This window comes from Oxyura jamaicensis, chromosome 3 (genome assembly GCF_011077185.1).
Source record: "Oxyura jamaicensis isolate SHBP4307 breed ruddy duck chromosome 3, BPBGC_Ojam_1.0, whole genome shotgun sequence".
Taxonomy (NCBI): Eukaryota; Metazoa; Chordata; class Aves; order Anseriformes; family Anatidae; genus Oxyura; species Oxyura jamaicensis.
Window position 1 is genome coordinate 111,304,815 of NC_048895.1, and position 22,326 is coordinate 111,327,140.

At 44.4% G+C, this 22,326-nt stretch overlaps 3 protein-coding genes across 6 annotated transcripts in view; 1 reads left to right on the plus strand and 2 right to left on the minus strand.

The window, feature by feature from the left end:
* The window catches only part of FKBP1B (FKBP prolyl isomerase 1B), a 46,867-nt gene extending 40,261 nt beyond the window's left edge, over positions 1–6,606 (plus strand). For both annotated transcript variants that reach the window (XM_035322179.1, XM_035322180.1), the window contains exons 3-4: positions 2,664–2,776; positions 5,919–6,606. In XM_035322179.1, the coding sequence (XP_035178070.1) occupies positions 2,664–2,776; positions 5,919–6,047 (242 nt within the window). In that variant the 3' untranslated portion in view covers positions 6,048–6,606. The remainder of the gene's footprint in view (positions 1–2,663; positions 2,777–5,918) is intronic.
* A 4,376-nt stretch (positions 6,607–10,982) lies between these two features.
* On the minus strand, positions 10,983–15,586 carry SF3B6 (splicing factor 3b subunit 6). Its single transcript, XM_035322185.1, has 4 exons — positions 15,430–15,586; positions 15,071–15,189; positions 11,687–11,825; positions 10,983–11,548 (listed from the first exon to the last, which is right to left on the minus strand). Exons 1-4 carry the CDS (start codon positions 15,457–15,459, stop codon positions 11,459–11,461), a joined length of 378 nt encoding a protein of 125 aa, XP_035178076.1. The 5' UTR covers positions 15,460–15,586; the 3' UTR covers positions 10,983–11,458.
* Positions 15,587–15,999: 413 nt separating this feature from the next.
* On the minus strand, positions 16,000–21,786 carry TP53I3 (tumor protein p53 inducible protein 3). 3 transcript variants are annotated; one of them, XM_035322175.1, is made up of 7 exons: positions 21,476–21,786; positions 20,677–20,700; positions 20,441–20,631; positions 19,765–20,032; positions 18,326–18,538; positions 17,134–17,330; positions 16,000–16,386 (listed from the first exon to the last, which is right to left on the minus strand). In XM_035322175.1, the coding sequence occupies exons 3-7, from the start codon at positions 20,576–20,578 to the stop codon at positions 16,198–16,200; spliced, it is 1,005 nt and encodes a 334-aa protein (XP_035178066.1). In that variant the 5' UTR covers positions 20,579–20,631; positions 20,677–20,700; positions 21,476–21,786; the 3' UTR covers positions 16,000–16,197. The 3 variants fall into 3 exon arrangements, with proteins under 3 accessions (XP_035178066.1, XP_035178065.1, XP_035178064.1); XM_035322174.1 differs by having other exon boundaries at positions 21,331–21,786; XM_035322173.1 differs by having other exon boundaries at positions 20,441–20,628; positions 20,674–20,700; positions 21,331–21,786.
* Between the last annotated feature and the right edge of the window lie 540 nt (positions 21,787–22,326).

Sequence of the window (22,326 nt, forward strand, 5' to 3'; positions counted from 1 at the left end):
AGGATGTTCCTGTAAACACAGGAGAAAACAGAAGCCTGTTTTCTTCCACAAGCCTGTCTTCTGTAGACTTTTGATGGTGAAATGAGATCAGTTTTGATATGAAATATATTTGACTAGCAAGCTCTCCAAAGATTTAGTTCTGGTTCTGTCACCAGTTTGTTCTGTGGTATCTGGTAAAACCATCAGACCTTTAAGCTAAGTATTTTAACGGGCTGTAGTTACAAAACAAAGTGAAAACATGCTAAAGTGTCGTGGAACTTTGCCTCGGAACCTGAACTTCCAGAGTGAGGCTATTTAACAATAAACATCTCTTTCTACCTCCTTGGGCTGCTGTGCAGAACAATTAATGTTTGCACACTACTTAGAACATGCAGAATCTAATGGCAGAACAAAGACTTAATATTAAAACCACTAAATATTGGGATTCTCTAATAGTCTCCTTCCATTTCATAGAAACAAAAGGTTTTATGATTTGTTTAAAAACAAAATTTGTGTAAGAAAGTTCTGCTATTTAAATTTCAGATCAAATACTTTAAAAAGGATTATATGATATGCCTGAGAGTTCCCCCTGAGCTGCTTCTCCCCGCCTGCCCTCCTGCATATGCATGCTTTCTACCACCCAGACGAATCCGTGTTTGTTTGTATCCAGAAGGCCTTGAGCAGACAGCTGTCCTGGCATCCCAGCCTGCATGGAGGGCGCTTCAGGAGATCACCGAGCAGATACATTGCATAATGTGTATGTACCAACAGCAGAGCATACAGAAAATGCCTCACTATTCTACTGTAAAAACAAAAATAATCAGGAATATGATAAACACTACTGGTGAAGGCTGTGAAACATAATTATGGGCAGGTTACTCCATAACTGCCCTCCTAAGGTCGTCTACACACACCCTTTTCTCTGAAACATCAGCTTAGACAAGTCTTGGACTTGGTCAACAGCTAAACTGCCTTAGTACGTCACTTGGTTTTCGTACTGCTGTGAAACAGCTGGACACAGAACGCCACTTGAACAATCGATATTTTGTACTCATTACTGCAAGTCTAGAACGCCATCACTACTGATATAACTGCTAATGAGTCTGGAGGCACCTGCGTGTGAGCTGGCTGTCTGGACTTCCTTTCAATTCACTGCAAAGAAATAGGCACTGCTGAGATGCAACTCTTTATGTCCTAATGCACATCTCTAGATTTGGTCAGATGAATTGCCCCGTGAAAGTGTTTTGTTTTTTTTTTCTGACTTGTTTGTAGTGGGAAACAGAGTAATTAGCTCAAAAATACCAGGAAACATAAATATAGATAAGGTGAATCCGACCTTTTTAGTCCTTGCTTTTCATTCTGGCATATCTCTTTACATTTATTATTGATTCATAAGATGCACTTTTTAAGTAAGCCAAATGTGCCGGTTTTTGTTGTCTGAACAATAACTAATGATTTTTTCACTAGGAAAAAAAAAATCATGCATCGAACCGGCCTATTAATATAACTGCCTTAATGAAAGGAAACCAGAAGGACTGTCTTTCTCATATTGAATCACATATATAGTATTTCTCAGCATTTCCTGTCAAAGCTGTGCTTGATAAAATTGTTTTCAATCAGAAACTTTCCCAAATACTTGCTTATTCATGGGTGTTTCTTTTTACAGCACCTGTACTGTAGGGTCATTGTATATGCCCAGAGCACCCTGGCATTGCAGCATTACAAAGAAAGTACTTACTCTAATACATCAATATCAGCACAACCTTGCAATATTCAGAGTGTGACATTTGGAAAGAGCAATTCTTGACTACTCGTAAGTTTAAAGCTATCATAAATACCAGTTTCAAAAAGAATGAGGAGACCTAATGATGTAGAGCCCTCTAAAGCTTGTCCATTTGCTGTAGAATCCTTGTGTATGTTCCTAATATACAGGTTGAAACAGTGTTGTGTCCGTCCAAATAAGTAAGGTGTTACTGTGACTGTCTTGGGGCTGTATGGCAATATAAGGAATGAGCTAAGGGAGTATTCATATAAATGTCCTACCTATTCCCTTCCCTTCCCTTCCCTTCCCTTCCCTTCCCTTCCCTTCCCTTCCCTTCCCTTCCCTTCCCTTCCCTTCCCTCTCCCTTTTTTGAATGCAGAATCTTTTTCAGTTCTTAATGTGCAAGGAGGAAACACACACAGCTGTAATGGGGTGAAGAAGTTTCACTTGCACCATGTGAAATGGCCACATTTGTGTAACGTACTTTATTCTAGCACTGTTGAGTAAATCCAGTAGAGAAGTTTAACAGCCATGGTACCAAACACTGCTTTTAGGAATTCTGGTGTAAATTTGCAGGAATGAGGCAAAGGAACTGCTCTAGGCATGTGTATGTTTAACTGGCAGCAAATTGGCTCGGAGTTTCCAAACCTGAATCTACATCCCCAGCCTTCAAAGTCAGAGGAAAGCTCCCGTTGACTGCCATGAGCTTTGGACCACACTTGGCAATAGGCTGGGGTCACCCATGTTCTCCACAAGGACTGTTTGGACCTGCCATACCCATTTCTGATGAAGTTTCAAAGTAAAAATTGAAATGAACAGCTGATGTGTCCAAGACACTCATTTTTAACTTCTTTCCTCTCCACCTCTCAGCACTTCAGTTTAGGTGTAGCTCAGATTGAAACTGTTTGTCTTGTTTTGGCAGGAATGCTGCAGAATGGGAAGAAGTTTGATTCCTCCAGAGACAGAAACAAGCCCTTCAGGTTCAAGATCGGCAGGCAAGAAGTCATTAAGGGATTTGAAGAAGGTGTTACACAGGTACATAGAAATTATTCTACCTGAATTTCAAACCATGTGAAGGGTGTGTAAGGACAGTAGTGTTCAGTGCAATGTTGAAAAGACCAAGTGGAAATCACAATGTAGAATCCTACATGGTTTTCTTAGTGGTTTTAAGTTGTGCCAGGGAGGTTTAGATTGGATACTGGGGTGAATTTAGTCATAGAAAGGGTGGCTGAGTGTTGGAACAGGCTGTGCAGGGAAGTGGTGGGGTCCCCATCCCTGGATATCATAGAATCATAGAATATCCTGGGTCGGAAGGGACCCATAAGGATCATTGAGTCCAACTCCTGGCACCGCACAGGTCTACCCAAAAATTTAGATCGTGACTAAGTGCACAGTTCAGTCTCTTCTTAAATTCATACAGGCTTGGTGCAGTGACTACTTCACTGGGGAGCCTCTTCCAGTGTGCAACCACCCTCTCGGTGAAGAACCTCCTCCCGATGTCTAGTCTAAACTTCCCCTGCCTCAGCTTCACCCCGTTCCCGCAGGTCCTATCACTGGTATTTATGGAGAAAAGGTCACCCGCCTCTCCACTCCCCCTTGCGAGGAAGCTGTAGACTGCAATGAGGTCCCCCCCTCAGCCTCCTCTTCTGAACAGGCCCAGTGACCTCAGCCGCTCCTCATATGTCTTCCCCTCTAGACCCTTCACCATCTTTGTCGCCCTCCTCTGGACACTCTCCAACAGTTGAATGTCCTTTTTGTACTGTGGTGCCCAGAACTGCACACAGCACTCGAGGTGAGGCCGCACACCGTTATCGTTGTAACGTGGCACTGAGGGATGTGGTGTGATGATGGGACTCAGGAGGTCAGGCTGATGGTTGGACTTGGTGATGTTGAAGGTCCTTTCCAACCTAGATGATTCTGTTCCATGGAGGTATGGTCCATTCAAGCACAATATTTCCTATAGTCCTCCCCTGGCTGGCCAGGGATACCCCCGACTCATGAGGCTTCCCTTGTGGTGTTTGGGAGGGAAGAGATTAAATCCGCTTGCCATGTGTCAACGTGCCATGTAACCCTTGCTTCTTCCCCAGGGCTAGCTAGCACAGATAAACCCCAACAGGCTCTAAAATGTTCCAGGTGGCAGCATTTTATGGAGTGGTTTCTCTTCAGGGCTCTAGAAATGGCCCAAGCTGCCATTTTGATGACCTCCACCACCACCACTTTGACCCTTACTGAACAGGGTACCAAACCCCGTTAAGCTTTTATGACCTCAGGCTCCCAGCTACAGAACTTCACATTCAGTGAGCAGCCCTCAGCCAGGAAAAAGAAAACTGCCCTCCGTTAATTACAGCTTGAGTGCCGACATGGTAAAACCTGGCAGGAGCCACACAGGGCAGTTCGTTGCCATCTCTGCGGCGTTTTGTCTGCAGTGCTGTGAGGTCCCACTGTGAGGAGTGCAATCAGGGCTCTCAAGTGCAAGAGTGAATGAGATCAGGGTGCAAAATTCCTTGTTATTCCCTATTTCTGGGTCCTGGAGCTCAAAATAGGAGGAAATTGCTCAGGTATTATTAACAGGAATTATTTTTTATGCTTAACTAAAGAGAAGGAAAGAATGCAAAATGAGAAACTTAGGTTCAGAGGGGTTAGTTTTATCCCAGTCAGAAGCCGCGCAGATAAAGCTCTGGCAAAAAGGTCTGGGTGAATCGGTTTTATCCCTCCCTTAACACTCTCACCGCCTTGTGGCCCTTCATTAGGGTGGCCTGAATCCAGGCCAGCAGTTGGGATCGCCACACACCGCCCTCCTGCTCCTCCTAGCGGATCCCTGACCGAGGTTAAGCCCGTGGCTGTCTTCTGAAGGGTTTGGGGGTGTGACTGACACAAGGCACTTGGGAAAGGCCGCTCACCATGTCTAGCATTTAGATTTGGATTTAGGGATCTGCTCTTACAGCCAGTCCTGTGCTATGAGTGCTCCCTGGATGTGAGGGAGTCACATTCACATTTTTCTTCTAACCAGAGTGATCAAACCTCCAGCTTTGGCGTATTTTAGAGAAACTGAAAAGAAATTCAACGGGAGAAATTGCATAACCCATAGTCCGGTCCAGTCTCAGGAGAGAAGGCTGATTTAAAATCACTGCATCGAATCAGGGATCATTTCTTGGTCACTGAATATTCAGTCACCAGTGTAGGGTGCACGAGTCCTACTTCAAGAGCCCTCTACCCTCGAATAGTTTGTTGGAAGAAGAGGGTTTTGACTCTTCATACCCCAAATACTGGTGAGTACTTTTACCTCTAGAACTAATCTGGGGTGAGAGAAATGGGCATTTCTCTCTGTCCCAGGGACAAGGACTCTCGTGGAATAAGCAGCACCTGAGATGAGGTGTCTACCTTGGATTTGAGCCTAGGGAAACCTCTTTTGAGTAGGATTGCATCAGTCTACCCACTGCATCTGCCCAGCAGTAGGAAGTTGGACGTTTACAGCATTAGCGTTTGGGCTGCAGTGTAAGTCACAGAATCATCTCAGTTGGAAGAGACCTCCAAGGTCACCGAGTCCAACCTCTGACCTAACACTAACAAGTCCTCCACTAAGCCATATCCCTAAGTTCTACATCTAAACGTCTTTTAAAGACCTCCAGGGATGGTGACTCAGCCACTTCCCTGGGCAGCCCATTCCAGTGACTAACAACCCTTTCGGTAAAGTCATCCTTGCTGGTGGCTGAAGAAGGAAAAATGTTGCTTCTTCACTGCTTCCAAATGAAGCAATGATTGTTGCTTCCCACCTGTGTTCCTGCACTGATTTCTCATGACTACAAAGCTCTGACTGTACCTGTCACTGGGAGCCTTTTCCATAATGCCTGCTGCCGGTGTTACAGGGATCCCGCACCCCTCAGCAGAACTCACACCTCATGCAGCTGCCTCCGGGGTAAGCTGTGTGGAGCAAAGTGTGCCTTGAAAAGCCTTCCTGTTACTCTCAGTCTGGCTCTGGCGATTTAAATAACAGCAGTGAGAAGCCGGATGAATTAGGCCTCTGAGCTGTGGCAGCTTGAGCTTTCTACAGGAGCTGAAAAATGAATCCCATGGTCCTAACTGGCCTCGATTCTGTAACTCTGCCATGTAGCGATTGTTCTTTTCCTCCTAATATTGTGTTTTATCTTTTTTTTCCTCTCCCACACCCAAAAACCAGATGAGCTTAGGACAAAGAGCAAAGCTGACCTGCACACCTGAGATGGCCTACGGGGCCACGGGGCACCCCGGGGTCATCCCTCCCAACGCCACCCTCCTCTTCGACGTGGAGCTGCTCAGGTTGGAGTGAGTCTTCCCGAGGGAGGCACCTGTCGATAACCATCCGTTCCTTCTCCCCTTACCCGCAGGGGGAGAAATCTTCACTGGAATCCTCACCTTCCCTGCTCAAGCTGTCATGTCAGTAGCGCCTGCTGTTAGGTTTCTGAAGCCTTCCTTCTCTCTGGTTTTTTAACTTTGTGGTGTCCGTAGTTGCCTTTTATCGGAAGCTTTGCGAAAAATGTCTACCACTGTAACATTTTCAAGTTGTACATTTTATTTAACTTGCATGTAATAAACAGTACCGGCGACGATTGCAAATATATATAAATATAAATATATATATATATTCCTTATAGAAAAACCACTGCCTTACTGTACACTTAAACCAAGAAAAAAAATAAAAACACTAAAGGTGCTCAAAAAAAATCCAATGTACGCCTTGTACATGAACGGGCATTAGCCAAACAGAGTTACCTGCGCTGCCACTTTTCTCAACTTGTACGTTCTGCTTGCTGCTGTTTTAAAAAGTACTGTCTCATTTAAGAATTAAATATATATATATAAAACAATAAAATATTGATACTTTACAATTTCTGTTTTCCTTTTTTTTTTTCTTTCCGCTGGCCACTGGAATTATTTTTGGTGCATAAGATGTCCTTCACACACTCATCCACTGATTTCCTTGTTAATTATTTCCCTCCATACATGAGGACATGTAATTCCATGTGCTTCTGTTACAGACTGCACAGCTGAAGGTCTCTGTGGGACCAGCAGTACCAAGGAGCGTCCAAGTAGGGGCTGCTGGGACAGGGAGGTTTTCTGGCTCTCCATCTCCCCTGCACTGCTGGTGACCCCTCAGCTATGGCCAAAATTTGGCTGCTGAAGAGAGGAAAGGGGATGTTCCTACAGCACAGGCTCAATTCTCTGCCTTTACAACGGTAAAACTGGTGTAACAATTCCTGCTGGAACTGAAATAGGCTGAAAATGAGCAAAATTACATGCGCACATCTCACAAAACCAACCTGAATCATGGAATGATGTGGCCACTGAACCTATCTTATTTTTGGGCTGCACTTTGAGGTGCTGGTCACGTTACCTGCAGTCGTACTTCCCGCACCGTGCTCATGGCACTCGAGGCAGCAATATTTCTTTCTACAGTTATATGAATGCACAAAGCAGTGATTCCTCCTCACTTACCTACTTTTAGCAGATAAGGAGAGCTGCCTCTGTACTGATATTTTGCTTTGCCTAAACTTGGTTTCTCACATTTTGGTTTGCTTTCCCCCTCTGCGGTGGAAAAATGTACATCACTGGGGCGTGATGTTAGCTTTATTTAGCCTGACTTTAAGCTATTTGTGTAATTTTTCAACTACTGGGTTTTTGGAACCGTTGCTGTGCTAGTTCCCGTGCGAGTCTCTGCAAGGAAAACACAACCAGTGCAAGGAGCCAGGCTGCAAAGCCACGTAGTGAGGCCGTACCGCCCGGAGGCAAGAGAGGAAAGGGGCACAGAACACCAGGACTACCAATCTGATCGCCAGTGACCACAGATCTCTCTCATCTTCCTCTTGATGTTCATTTTAGCCACAAAGCTGCATTTTAGCTTGTTGATTCATAAGCAAACAAACCCCTTCTCCTGCAGCCTGTAGTTCAGTGGAGGTTGGCAGAGTAAACACTTGTCTTCCTTAAAACTTTTGGGACCCTTTTTTGGTGGAAACGTAGGATGGCTGCAGCAGCTAGGATGCACACATCTCACCAGGAGTTCTCAGTGAGGACCTTTCCCAAATGCCTCAAAAGCAAACAGTGCTGGGAAGAATCGATTCAGTGCACCTGGAAAAACTGCATGCTCCCGGTACGCCTCCATCACCTCTCCACCCTGCTGCTGTGTACACAAGAGCTGGGACATCGCTCTCCTTTTCCTCTTCACAGGGTTTCTTACCAGGGAGAAAGATAAAAACAAAAAACAAACAAAAAAACAAACAAAAAACAAACAAACAAAAAAACCAACAACTAGGCACCTTTCCAGTGCCCTCAGCCGTACAACCCCGCAATTAACCAGCCTGTAAATCCTCGTTACAGCTGCTTGATGACGCTCTCTCCCTCATCGCCCCTCTCTCTTCAGAGACCTTTGTTGGAAGCGGAGATTATTACATTTTTCATGCCAATTTCATTACAAAAAAAAAAATCTGAAAGGAAAACTAATTGTGCTTTGTGAAACTTAGGGAAATTAAGTCTTCAAGGAAATGTAATCTGCAGCTCTTTATTTGACTGCAAATGTGTTAATTTATTTAATTGTATCATCGATCAACACAGTACATATAATTATTACCACTATATAATGGATTGGAAAAAATTTACTGTCGCTGCCTGGGTAATCAGATATGCTCTTGTTACTAATTTCTAAACAGTAGAGATGGAAAAAAATGACCTTCCAGGCTTAATTTCATGCCCTACTTCCTGAAAAATTAAATGGAAAGCTAGCACACACAAAAACCAGCACAGATGTAGACTGCAAGGCTGGTAACATCTGCCTTATTTGTTGCCCTCCCTGCCATTCATATAACTGAACTCATTTCCCCGTCCTCTGATATTACATTTCAAACAAAATCTTGAGCAGACCTCATCAAAACAATCCTCCGGGCATTCGATTTCCATTCCCTCTGTCTTGCAGGTACAAATTATTATTTCATTTTACATGTACAGGGACACTGAAAGCCCTGAACAGGCACTAGAAGAAAAAGTATGAAATGGAATATTTAATGAAAGGCAGCAGCTGAGCTCTCCGAGAAATCAAAAGCTGCTGATCTTGAGGATTCATTGAAGGAATTTTTATTAATCTTATTACCCTAAAGAATTGCTTTATATATATATATTTCAAACAGCATCAAATCCTCACCCAAACAGACACTACGGTGCACACAATGCACTCTGTGCTATTGACAGACGGAACGCACTATTTGTACATGATTTTGGACAAGGCTGACAGAACGTGGCTCCATTTCTGGTGCATCAGTGTTTTATTAGCAGCATTTATTTATTAGAAGCATAAATCCGGTGCGGTAACAAGCACCTCCGTTTTCTGTTACAGCCAGGGGCCCACCAACTCGTGTAAGTGGTGTGTATGTGTTCTGTCACTGCTCTACAGCTACGGCTGTTCACGCAGCAGTCAGGCCTCAGGGAAATTTCACTCATTGAACCGTTCCTGAGGCAAGCTGGTTTTGCCTGAAAAACTTAAGATTTGTGTTAATCTGGTAGGCGAGGCCTTGCAACCAACGTGGCGCAGGACAAGTTAACAACCATGTGCAGATGACAGCAGACCAGGCAGATCAGTTACTCCACACTTGATGTTTGCACAGCACAGCTGTACCCAACAGGGGAAGAAGCAGCGGGCTGAGCGGGTCAGAAAGCTGGCCATGAGGCAGCAGGGATTTAAAGGCAGCTCAGAGAAGGGATGGTGAGTGCTGCAGCTGCCTGGCTCAACGCCGCCCACCTCCCAGGCACCTGCCTGTCTCCCGTGGATGCAGTCCAGGCTGCTTTTGCTGTCCCTGACCTCAGAGATGGCTTACTGCCCCCGCAAGACTTCTTTCTGCAAAAAGAGGTTTCAGTTTTAAGGGAACACCATGCTTATAGAAGAGCTGCGGAGTAAGGAGAAGGCTTTGCACTCAATATGCTAGTCGTAGCTCTCACACGCAGCACCACGAAGGCCTGTCTGCAAAGAGAAAGGAGAAAGCTGCCTGTAGAGTTGGGCTGGAACCCCCTGAAATGGCAGGAGAGCCTTTCTGCAGCCCCCTCCCTACGGCTCAAGGCAGCACCAGCACCCTGTGTGTGTGCTCCCAGCTGAGAAACAACAGGCACCGCACATGGCAAATACAGGGGACAGCCTCTGTTCGAGAGCTGGGCTTGGCACCCAGCACCACGCAACCTCCCCCCCTCACCCACCTGCTGAACGCACAGGGACATTTATGCACACACCAGTTACAGTGAGGGGTACTCGACAAGTATTACCTGTATCACATGTTCCTGTAATGACTGATTCCTTTTTAAAAAGATTACAAGCACAGAATAAAGCAAGCCTATGTACAAAATTATGTACACATTTATTTATACTTTTTTTTTTTTTTTTACTAAATGGACAGAACTACATGTTTTAAGAGTCAGATTTCAGTAAAAAAAAAAAAAAAAAAAAGAAAACAGTCCTTTATGACAACATAATAAACAACAATTTTTAACCTGAATTAAAAATCCTCAGGCAAAATATGTTTACATCTGCCCATGTTCTGCACTGGCTAGAAATCCAAGCGCATAAATCCTCCTCGGAGGCAGGATGACTACCTGCAATCACAACTTGCAGCTGGTAAGAACAGAGGCAGAGCTCAATCCAATCCATTTATCAAATAGACTGGTCATGCAAACCAACAAACTGATTTTAATCCACGAGACCTGAGTGCATATACTTTTAGACATGAAGAGTCCCAAAATTTAAATTGGGTTTCCTTTTTCCTCCACCAGATATTACACATACAGGTATAAAAGTTCAAACGTACAAACAGGAAACAATTGCAGCACAGGTATCTCAAATCACCACGTTATCTGTGGCCTTGCTTTGCTCCGGTGTTCCCTAATAACATTAAAAGCACTAAGTTTATTCCTGCTGCTCCTACTAAGTTCAGTTTTAACCTGGTACACTTAAAAATCTCTCTCAGACATACAGCGATTTGTCATTAGGGCAAGATCATCTCACAGCAGCTCACCTGGTCTGTCCTCATTGCTGCAAACAAGGCATTTTGACCGAAGTCACCAAAGCAGTTGGATTATTTTAACAGGCCACTCAATTCCTAGTTCATAGAAGAAACTTCATTATAAACATGGAGTCAGGCTCTGTTAGTTCCTAGTAACAAACATTCTGAGGAGAAAGGTGCAGTGAATTGTGTAAAACACACAGGTGTGAACAAGAAGCAAACCATACTTGTTTTTTTAATTAAAAAACAAATAGCACGAGAATCCCTCTGGCAGGGACACTCTTGCTTACTTGCATTATTCTGTTTTTAGAAGTGGCAGTTGAAATTCACCACGCAGACAGCTGATACAAAGCCCCTTGAGCTCTTTGTACTAACGGGCTGCCCCCTTTAAAATCAGCCCTGCAGCCTAGGCGGGATTTCAGCAGGCCTGTACTCGGACCTGTCCTACAAGGGCCTGCCAGAGAGAGGACGGTGGTTACACAGCGCTTACAGCTCAGCCTTGCAACATGACGAAGCTGTGTCTATTTAGGGCGTTTAGTCTTAAAGCAGATCTTCTGATGTTTTACATTTAATCCTAATACGAAGATCTAAGGATTGAAATTACAGCTTATTAAATTTTAAGAATATATACATCAGGGAGAATCCTTACGTAGTTCAAAAACACAATGGTAGGTCTTGAAAACAGTTTTCCAAAAAAAAAATCAGTTTATTTTGGTGGGTCTGTATTAATTCCGTATTTTTCCTTGAGAAGCTTAAGCTGTTCCTCTTTCTTCTTTGTGTCCATCTTCTGGAATGCCTGTGGTTAGGAAAATAAAAATAAAAAGCGTAAGAAGATAAATTGAGCCTTAGGACGTGTTAGTTGCCAGAAATGGCCACCAGTTACCACCACGGGTGACATCGGTCTCAGGTAACTTAAAGAGCCCCAAGCACTCACCCTGTTTGCATTGTAGTACAAAACAACGAGGTATCTGTTGCACACGTTGAACCCTGACAGATGATCACAAGCGTTTTTAGCGTCAAAGATGTCTTCGTAGACTACGTAGGCTGTTCCTCTCGTTTCAGGAGTGTTCCCACTGCACAGCAAGATCAGGGTGAATGTTAAACTACCTGAACAGGAAATTATTCTACTTGCATTTAGCAGTGACTGAGATTGGATTAGCTCATGCAGCTTCACCACAGAACGATCATTGGTTTTGCTAGGCACTGAAATATATCCCTGCTTCCTACGCTCATCTCCACTTAAGAGTTCAGAGTCAGAAGTGACATGACAACGTAACAGAGACGTGGTGCCGTGCTCTGCGGGCAATGCACACCAAGTATCAGGAGCTGGTGCTGTGAGGGGCTCTCACGTTTCTGCAAAGGTTTTGAACAGCAATTACTTGTTCTATTGAAGGTTACGAGACTGGGCTGTCAGCTAGCAGCTGCTCAGACGCGATGTCCCGCTAGTATGGGATGCTATCCTTAGCACATCACAAACCAGCTGTGCTGCTCCAAGACCACTTTAGACACACAGCCACCACCTATCAGGCCACTGATCCAATTTCCTTTGCCTGAAGGACAGGAGAGCCGTCTGGGTCCATGATGCTAACTAGCTCAGAGAGAAGACAGAGCTCACAGATCCCAAGGATCCTGGCTGGAAAACAGCTAGAGTGACCTTTATCAGCAGAACCCTTCCTAAGGCACTGACTTGTCAGAGAACTCCACTAGACGTCATCACGCATGTCTGCTCCAGGACATGTACACAAATGAAGAGGTGAACAGGTTAAAAACTGCACAAAAGGGCTAAGTCGTTACAAAGGGAGCTCCATGGTGCTTCCTGTCTCACAACAATGTCAGGATTTCTGCAGAACACAACACGAACCAGCAGTGCTGAACAATCAGCAGGCACACTGCTAGCAGCTCCTGTCAGAAACACTTCAGCACATCTCCTGACACACCTGAATTCATGTGCCACTATCACACTACTCTACCAACCCTTTACAGAAGAAACCTTAGCTCTCCTTTACCAACTAATGACCATTAGCAACCAATTCCACCTATTTAGCCAAGTAACAAATTTACACAATCCCTTGCTCCTTTAACCACTTCCCCAGTAATTTTGTTGCTCAACTCTGTATCAGAAGGATCACACCAGCAACACGTTCCAACCCAGCATTTGTGAGGACACCTCCATATTCCCCTCTATTCCTGTCTGATTACTGAAGGCAATTCTAGGCATAACATCACTCTGTTCCTGTGCTGGTTTTACACAGCTGGACAGCTGAGCTCCAAAACAACTCAAAGGGAAAGGGGAAGAAAATGTGATGGGAAGGGCTCAGGGGTTGAAATAAGGACAGGGAGATCAATCAAAAGTTATTGTCATGGGCAAAATAAATTCAGCATAGGAAAGGTAATGCAATTTATTACTTATTACTAACAAGCTAGAGCAGCAAGAAACTAAAACAAAACAAAACCACCTTCCCCCCATCCACCCTCTTCCACCTCCTCCCCCCAAGTGGTGCAGGGGAACTGAACGAGGGGCTGCAGTCAGTCCCTGACACTTCATCTCCGCCACCCCCTCACGGTCCCTCTCCGCCCCTGCTCCACGTGGGGTCCCTCCCATGGGATGCCATCCTTCCCCAGCTGAGCCTGTGGGGGCTGCCCACAGGCAGCAGCTCTTCAAGAACTGCTCCCACACGGCTCCGTACCATGGGGTCCATCCCCCAGGAGCAAACTGCTCCAGCACGGGTCCCTCACGGGCGGCAGCTCCCCCCAGCCCCCCTGCTCCTGCGTGGGCTCCTCTCCACGGGCTGCAGCTCCAGCCCGGGGCCTGCTCCTATGGGGCTCTCCATGGGCCGCAGCCTCCTCCAGGCCACATCCACCTGCTCCACCAGGGGCTCCTCCATGGGCTGCAGCGTGGAGATCTGCTCCATGTGGGACCCATTTCTCACCCTCTCTCCCAGCTGCTATAGCACAGCAAATTTTTTCCCCCTTTTTAAATCTGCTCTCACAGGTGCAAACATCGCTCACTGGCTCTGCTCTGGCCAGCAGCGGGTCCCTTTTGGAGCTGGCTGGAGCTGGCTCTGATCTGACATGGGGCAGCTGCTGGGCTATGCTCACAGAGCCCCCCCTGCAACCAAACTCTTGCCACATAAGCCCAATGCAGTTCCTTCTACTGAACAACCATTTTTCATCACTATGGCTCTGATTTAAATAAGCACTTGGATCTGGGGTAAAGTTCGGTCTGTTCAGCTGTTACCATCTTTACATCCCACATAATCAAACCAGTGAAACTCACTGTGGAGTCATTACCCTCCCCACTCTCAGAGCATAGGAAACAGACAGCAACATAAACAAGGCCGTGTTCTGCTCTGATGCAACTAACAACCTACTTTAAAACTCAGAGATGCCCCAAGTTATTTTGTCAACATCTGAACAAGAGCAGTACGAATCAACCATAAATTGTTTCCTTTCTCTTTGTTCATCATTGTCAGCATGACTGACAATGTTTCCTTTTTAAGTACTAAAGATGAGCACGAAGTGTTGTCACTTCCCCACTCTTTCCAAATAGTTAGAGGGAAAAAAAAATGTCTGAGTGGCAATATTGCAGCCAATCTTACTGCAGTTCTCAATAGCTAATCCTAAATTGCAGGCTCAACCCGACTCTTTTTGCCTGTAACTTAGCAGAACATGATATTAACCAGGAGAAATTATAAGTAAATCCACAGCAATTAGTGCTCAGGATAACAAGGAACATCAGAGCCTACGTCTTCACTATTCAAAGGAACTAAAAGGAAGAAACTTAAGTGTTCTGTAGAGAAATATAACCTTGGTGCATTTAGAACGAAGTTTCAGTCAGACCTCTCTGATCAAAGCGTGAGGACAGCTGTATCTGACAGCGGTGTACTAGTTTTTGGTAGACGTTTCCAGCACCAATAGCAACATCTTGATTTTTCCATTAGTTCAGTACCTAATGCTCATTAAGCAGGAGAAGTGGTTGCTTCCCACCCTTGCTTCTCCCGTTTTTGCATTTACTTATAATAAAAGGCTAGAGTATTTAAGGTTTATTTATATAAAAATCCTTATTTATCCCCTGTATCTATGTTCACACCAGGTTTAAACTTTTCCAGCCTATCTACCAGCATTATTTCCTACAGAATTCACACAGAAAATAAACATCATCACCCTCCCCTGTGGCACAGGGATGCCGCTAAAGTAGATTCAACTTTTTAGCAGTAAAACCCAGTTGTTACATATTGTAGTAGCACCAATGACTCTGAACATATATCCCAAAGCCCACAAAACCCTTAAATTCTAAAATAGAGCTAAGCAGACTCACACTCGGATTTGCCGAATAGGCCCGTATTTCCCAAAAATATCGTACATCTCCTCCGCGGTGATTTTGTACGGCAAGTTCCTGATATACAGGATCCGATTGACTTCTGGCGGCAGCCGGATCTGGTGGGGAAACAACACATGCGGTAAAACACACAGAACGCTCACTTCAAACCTCACGTTACAATTTAAGTACTAAATCTCGTGCCGACGACAGCTGAGAGACTCTGCCGCCCTTTTTTCCCCTCAGCGGCTGTGGTTTTGCCTAACGAGAGAGCAGCCCGGAGGGCCGACCCCTTCTCTCAGGACCGCCCTTTGCCTCACACCCCTCCCGAGGGCCGAGGGGCAGGGGCGAGCACTCACGTTAGCTCGTTTGGCCGCTTGCATCGCCATGGCTCCGGGTGGATGGGGGGCCTCGGGCCTGGGAACGAAATGGCGACGATCAGCGGTCCTCCAGCCCCGCCGTTTACCTCAGCGCGATACCCGGATGCTATCCCGGCACACAGCGCGCAGCGCACCGCAAACTGCGTAACGTAAGGGGCGTGCCGCAAACGACGTAACGCGAGCGGCGCACCGCAAAGGACGTCACGCAAGGGGCGTAGCGCAAGCGATGCGACGCGAGAGACGTAACGCAAGGGGCGTACCGCTACGCCATCGGCGCTAGGAGCCGCGCGTTGCGGAGCGCGAGGCCCCGCCCCCCGCCGCCTGAGGGAGGTGCGACCATGTTAGCGCAGCCCGCCTGGTGCGGCAGGAGCGGGGTTTGGGGAGCAGGGGAGCAAAAAAGGGTCAAAGCTGTTTTTTTTTCGCTTTTTTCTTACGGGTTCAAGGCATAACGCTGGAGCTGCAATATGATTCTTCTTATTAAATGCGTCCTGCAAGGCTTTGCTTTATGCCTCGTTCTTTTGAGTCCTTCCACAATAAAGCATTTGAGTCTTTCCGCAGAAACATGAGTCTTTTTTATTAAATGTGTCTGTAAAGCTTTGCATTATGCCTCATTTTAACAGTGCTTCCACAGTAAGTCATCCCAGACTGGGAAACAGACATTACAGAATCTCTGCTTTTACAACATCCATAGTGCTCGTACCCATCGAGTAACTACAACAGTAGTTTCATCTTTTTTAATTTTTTTTTTTAAGTTGAAACAGGCATTTCAATGACAATTTTGCCAATATTCTTGTTTTCTTCCATTGCCCTGTGTGCCTCCGCAATCTCATGCAGAGGGTAAACGCTGTCGACAAATGGCTGGAGGTGAGGGGAGGCTCCTCGGGCAAAATACGGCAGCACGTTTTCTGTGAAGGCTTTCACCAGCTGTTCCTTATACTGAAGGAAAAATAAAAGTATTTTGAGGATTATTTCTAGTCATTTCATTCCCAGAAGTATCTAAACGCAGCATGCAAAAGGTACACAATTCTCAGACATTTCATAACGAGACAGACATGTAAACATCTGAAAGGTATAAACTGCTGGTGAAAAGAAAACTTATAGATGAACTATATTTTAAGGGAATGAGCTTCTCTTCCAGAACAAGTGGCCAAAGCTCAGTGCAGAACCATTTAAAACTCAAACTGGTAAGGTCCTTGAAAATACTATGTATTGGATTATGGACAAAGTCTATCCTAGAGCTCTGTGTTGGTGTTTTTTACTATAATAACTGAGAAATTTCCACATAACACAGAATCAAAGTTGGTCTTGACTTTGAAAAGTTTGTCTGTAGATGACCTAATAGAGGTTTTTCTCTGTCCCTCCCCTAGACTTGATCAAATCATCTGATCACTTTTTGTTTCTTAGAACAAACCTTTAAATTATGGTACTTATGAAGTATATTAAAAAGTCTTGGGTATCATACCTCTGTGGCAGTAATTACAAAACCATCTCAGATAAGTAAAAAAGGGAAAATATAACTTAATTTTGCAATGTTTTCTAAAGTATGTAGAGATAGTTCAAGGTGGTGCTTTTTTAGTAATAATGCATTAGGTTCTGTATTAGTGGCAATATCAAAAGAAAGATCTCAAAACTACCACAGATTTTAAGATCAAACTATATACACTGTTGATAATTATTACTTGCCTCCTTGTCTCGTGATCTTAATAGACTTGTATGAATGCTCCCTCTTTTGGAAAGCAGCCTTGCAAGCAAATCTCCATTTACATCACCTCCACTCAGTAGTCCATAAATAATCCACCGCCCATCAGTACTCAAACAGTTGAGGTTCTTCTCCCAGTAAGAGCCACCAACACAATCTAAAATAATGTCTACTCCAGAACCTCAAGTAGAAATAGAAAAAAAAAACAGCAATTATAGTTGAGTTGCACTAAGTGTAGGGTAATTTCAGGTGAAACTAAAACCTTATTCTCTGTAGGTATAGGTTCAATTTTGCAATTCTTATTTAAATTCTTCTGCAGAAATTAGGAATTGGCACAATGACTTGTAGAGAATCCTAGCATGAGGCACAAAAAATGAATCATTATAGATAGCAGATACAAACCCTGTCACAAATTGTCTCAAATGGTTAGAAAAGCTTTTATTTTTATATTTTTTTTCTAGCTGTAAGAGGACTGTAAGAGTTTTTTGCCATAATCAGACACAAATACAAGTGCTACACTTCCTTGTAGAGGCAACAATAATATTGGCACAATTTTTATGCCCCAAATAACCATAAAGCCAAAGGGAGACCATGCAAAAAACAGAGCCCAGTTAAACTAAGGAAAGTTACATTCTTGGGCTGATCAGGATAACAGGATCCTTACCGTCTATTCCTTCATGAAGGTGACATCTTTCCTCCTTGCTAAATTGACCACTGATCAGAGAACTCCTATTCTAACCTGGGAGGTGATTTTTGCAAGTCCAGCTGAAATAAATCACTTCCAAGATAAAATGTAGTCTACAGTACTGAAAAGTGAGTTTAGGATAGGAAAAGGAGAACGTTGCATAGAATTGAAATAGAGCAGGATTTAGTAACTCAGTATGGAAATTGGCCAGGAGCTTATTTTGGGGAAAAGGAAGAGGTAAGATTTTTTGCACTCTCTTGTCAAAATCTGTTTTAGGCCCTATTCATAATAAAGCAGATCTGATACCACTGGATTCCCATCCTGTTCAGCACCAAAAGGAACATGAAAAATTTGAAGTGATTCATGCCTCTCTGCAGAATTGGTCTCCTTGAAAAGATGATGGAAAGTCCCAGTTGAAAGTGAGTGATGTGCATATGCTTTACGAGGTACACACTCTTCCTCAACTCTGTCTTTCACTCAGAGGTTCTTACCTTGGGTGAACGCCAAGACCTTTTCACTAAAATCTTCATTTTTGTAGTTGAACCCTGCAGCTGCTCCAGCATGTGCTGTTGCTTTGAGTTTCTCCTGAGTTCCTGCTGTCACGATGGGAATAGCTTTTGCCAGTTTTGCCAGCTGAATGGCTGCCATACCAACACCGCTAGCTCCGGCATGGATCAACACTCTCTCCCCCGTCTGTATTTTACCTGAACAAGGACATAAGGTTGATGATTACCCTGTTGGCTTTATCAGTGGAGTAAAACATGATCAAGGTGGCAAACACTGAATAGATGAAGATACTGAAAGCTGAAAGAGATGCCTTTGTCAAGTGGGTGCTATTTATATCTTCATATACTTAATAATGTAAACTAATCCAGAATGAAAAGAACCCACAGTGTACAAACAGGGCTCCATTTTACTGACTTTGGTGGAATGACTTTAGCTGGGTCCTGTGCAGTAGTGAGCATCCATGACGAAGCTGCCAGGGTGAGAGCAGCCAGCCTTTTTATACTGGGACCATCTGCTGCTGCCAGTAGAATGTTAGTATTTGCTGAGTTAGTGCCAGGCACTTAACAGTGGAGAAATGCCAGAATTGCTGGGTAACGTTAAGGACCAGTTCTACCTATCATCTTACCATCTACACCTTGACCTAATGCATTTGTTTGTTTCCTACTGATTGCTACTGAAATGGGACCTCTAATAGTCCTGGAGACATTATCCTAATTGAGTACAGACCTCCAGGAAGCAACACTGCTTGAATCAAGTCTGAATTTGTGGTAGTGAGGGAAGACACTTCTTTGTAACTCATGTTCTTTATTATAGCTTTTAAGTACTACTGCTGAAAACGATAGAAGGGTATCTCTCAACTGAGGAAAGCCCTGGAAAGTGCTATTAGTAGTGCCTCTGTAGTACATTTTAAAAACGAGGAGTGTAAGCTTATGCCTTTTTTTAAATCATCTCAGGGGGAATGTTACCTACAGTTCACATCTCTGTGAAGCAAGGTACCAGAAGATGTTGTCAACTATAATTCCACAGGCAATTAATGAGGAAAATTCATGATATGGTCATGCTTGTGGTGAAGACAAATCTTTACAAGTAGGATTTGTATTCAGTTGTTTGCAGAACATGTAAGTTATTTAAAAGTTTAGGCTTACTGGAAATCATGATTCAAGCTGAGAAACATAGATGACAAGAAAAAACTGGCCATCTTTTCACATCCTTCCTTGTAAATACGCAGTCAGCAGAGGATGTTGTGGTCAAGATATCAGAATTTGGGTCTGGCCAGATAAGTAAAAGGCCCATGTGAATAGGATGACAGAGAAAAGGGTTTTCAAAGGCAAACAGCATTCAGATGGGGGCAACAAAGAGGATTTAATAACAGAAATGAAGATGAGCTGTTTTGATGGGGGAGATTTGCAAATGCACCTCTCACCTACAAAATGCAGCAGCTGAAAGGCTGTTAACCAGGCTTCAGGAATGGCTGCAGCCTGAATAAAAGTCATATCGTTTGGAATTGGCATCAGGTAGCCTTCGGGTACCGTAACGTATTCTGCCTGGCCACCTCCGGAGAGCAGAGCCATCACTGCATCGCCAATCTTCCACTGGCCCTTGCAGCCAGGTCCAAGCCCAGCCACACTTCCAGCTGCTTCTAAGCCTAAAATATCACTTGCTCCTTTGGGGGGAGGATACTTCCCTCTCCTCTAAAACAAAACAAAAGAGAGGGTAGGGAAGGAAAAGCCACACATCAATGAGTGTAATGACCTGCAATATTTTATTTGCATGCCTCCTACCTAATTGCCTTTTTATTTCATCCTGATTTTGGACTATGTACATGTTTCAGCAACTTAAGAATCTTCTATCCTTTGGCAATGCTTCTTGTTTCGTTACTAAGTATGTTTTATTCTTAAAAAAATAAATAAAAGCATTTACCTACTGAATCAAGAGACATCTCTTCTTTTAACCCTATGAACATCTCCTTTGAAGTCTCAGGCACAGATGCTGACCAGGCCCGATCTCTTGTACCTCTTCTGATTTGTAAAGACTTCAAATGGGGACTTGAAAAGTTGGTGTAATTTTCAGATACATAAAGCTGCTTAACTTACACATACCTGGAGTAAATCAGCCCTATTCAGAGCGCTCGCAGAGACCTTCACAAGCACTTCTCCTTCTCCTGGATGTGGTTTCATCACTTCTTTCACATAGAGATTTTCTGCCCCCCCTGGGCAATCAAAATGGGCTGCCAACATTTTCTCTGAAATTCTCCTCAGACTTTCTGGCCTCCTTGGTTTTGCCACCAGCAGCTGCTGAGATAAGGCTGGGATGTCAATCCCTTTTCCACCTGGCAAAATCAAACCTGGAGCAATCTTCCCTGGGTAGAAGCATAAAAGAAGAAGAGAGAATCAGGATGGGAAAGTCTGTTCCTATACTTGGCAGTACATGAACACCATATAGGTCTGCTGCCCAAAGATGTGTGCATGCAAACCAGGCCCTCTTCGAGGAAGTGGAATGTGTGACTGACCTGTAAAATCACTTGCATGATGACTTTAGTGCTTACTTAATCATTGTTGTAAGGCTGGGCTTGTGGAATGATAAACTCCTCGAAACCCCAAGAATGTAAATCCCCACAGGGTGGAGCTCTGTGGCTGTTGTATGGTGAATAAACAACTGCTTCCAACTGCCTGCATAAAATACAACTCTAAGGAGTTTTATTCTTCGGCTGGTTGGCGATTTGTTGTTTTCAACTAAACAGCTCAATCCAGTCCCAAAACATTTGTCTGTATTAGGACAAAAATTTAATGGGAAATCCGCTGGATACCGCCCTGTAACAGGTCTTCCCCCCTCTTAATATGTTCAAATGTAGTCAATTAAAAAGCCCACACTAAAGACATTTTTGTCCCTCTTCCACTAAACTGCATTTGTCTGAATGATTTGTTGTCAGAAGCAGGCCCGCCAAAAGACCAAAAAAATAATAATGTGTAGTGAAGATACGAACACCGACGTTGCCTTCAAATGCACGGAGAAATGCACAGGTTGAGAACCAGGTTTCCAAGCACGACTCCTTCAAGCTGTCAGATCTGCCAGCAGAGGTCCGAAAGAACAGTTTTAAGGAGATCCGTGGTTCCTGACCACGGTTTGTGACCCACCTTTTTCCTCTAAAGAAGGGAAGAGCTCTTCTGCACTGGCAGCAGCCCTGGCTGTCCTTGGGAGCAGAGTCTGGCCCCGCTTCCTCCTCTCCAGGCTCTGCCATCTGCTATTCCCCAGCAAGTCACGGGGTGGAATGGGAAGAGGTTGTGTTTTCCTTGGAGGGAAAGACGTGAGCAAAGTCAGAAATGCTGAAACATTTCACCAGAATTTCTCCCCACGGACCTGGCTGATTCCACAGGTCGGGGCAGAAATCAGCTTTTCCCTTTGGCATCGAGGTGGAGATCGCCCACACCCCCCCAGCACGCGGGGACGTTTGGTCTGGTGCTTTTACCCTACTGCTGGCAGAGCACGGATCTGCAGGGTGCGTGTTTGTAGCTTCCCGGGCAAAGCATTGAACCTCTGCTTGGATTTCTGGGCTCTGGATAGCTCAGGCTGGATTTACCTAGTTTGCATTACTCCATCTGAGGAGGCTTTTAGTATGCTCTCATTCCTCTGAGACCGCAGCATTCAAGTTTGCTGGCTCATGTCTGTCAGCCTGCAGCATTTCTACCTGCTATTTCGGCTGCCCGATCTCACCTCTGTGCTGAGTTTTGCCACTTCCCATCGGGTTATGCCTTTCTCCATATCCTAGCTGCCAGCTCTTGAGTACTTGGGAGTTGTCAGGGAATAAAACTGGCATTTCAAAGCATTTAAAAATGGTATCATTTTTCATTTGGCTGTCCATGTGTGGGATTCTTCTGGGGATTTATTTTCTTATTGATTTGGATATTTTGGGATTCAGACATTTAAACTTTTATTTGAAACTAAATTAATTTAGAAACAAATACAGCAAAAAAAAATATATATATAT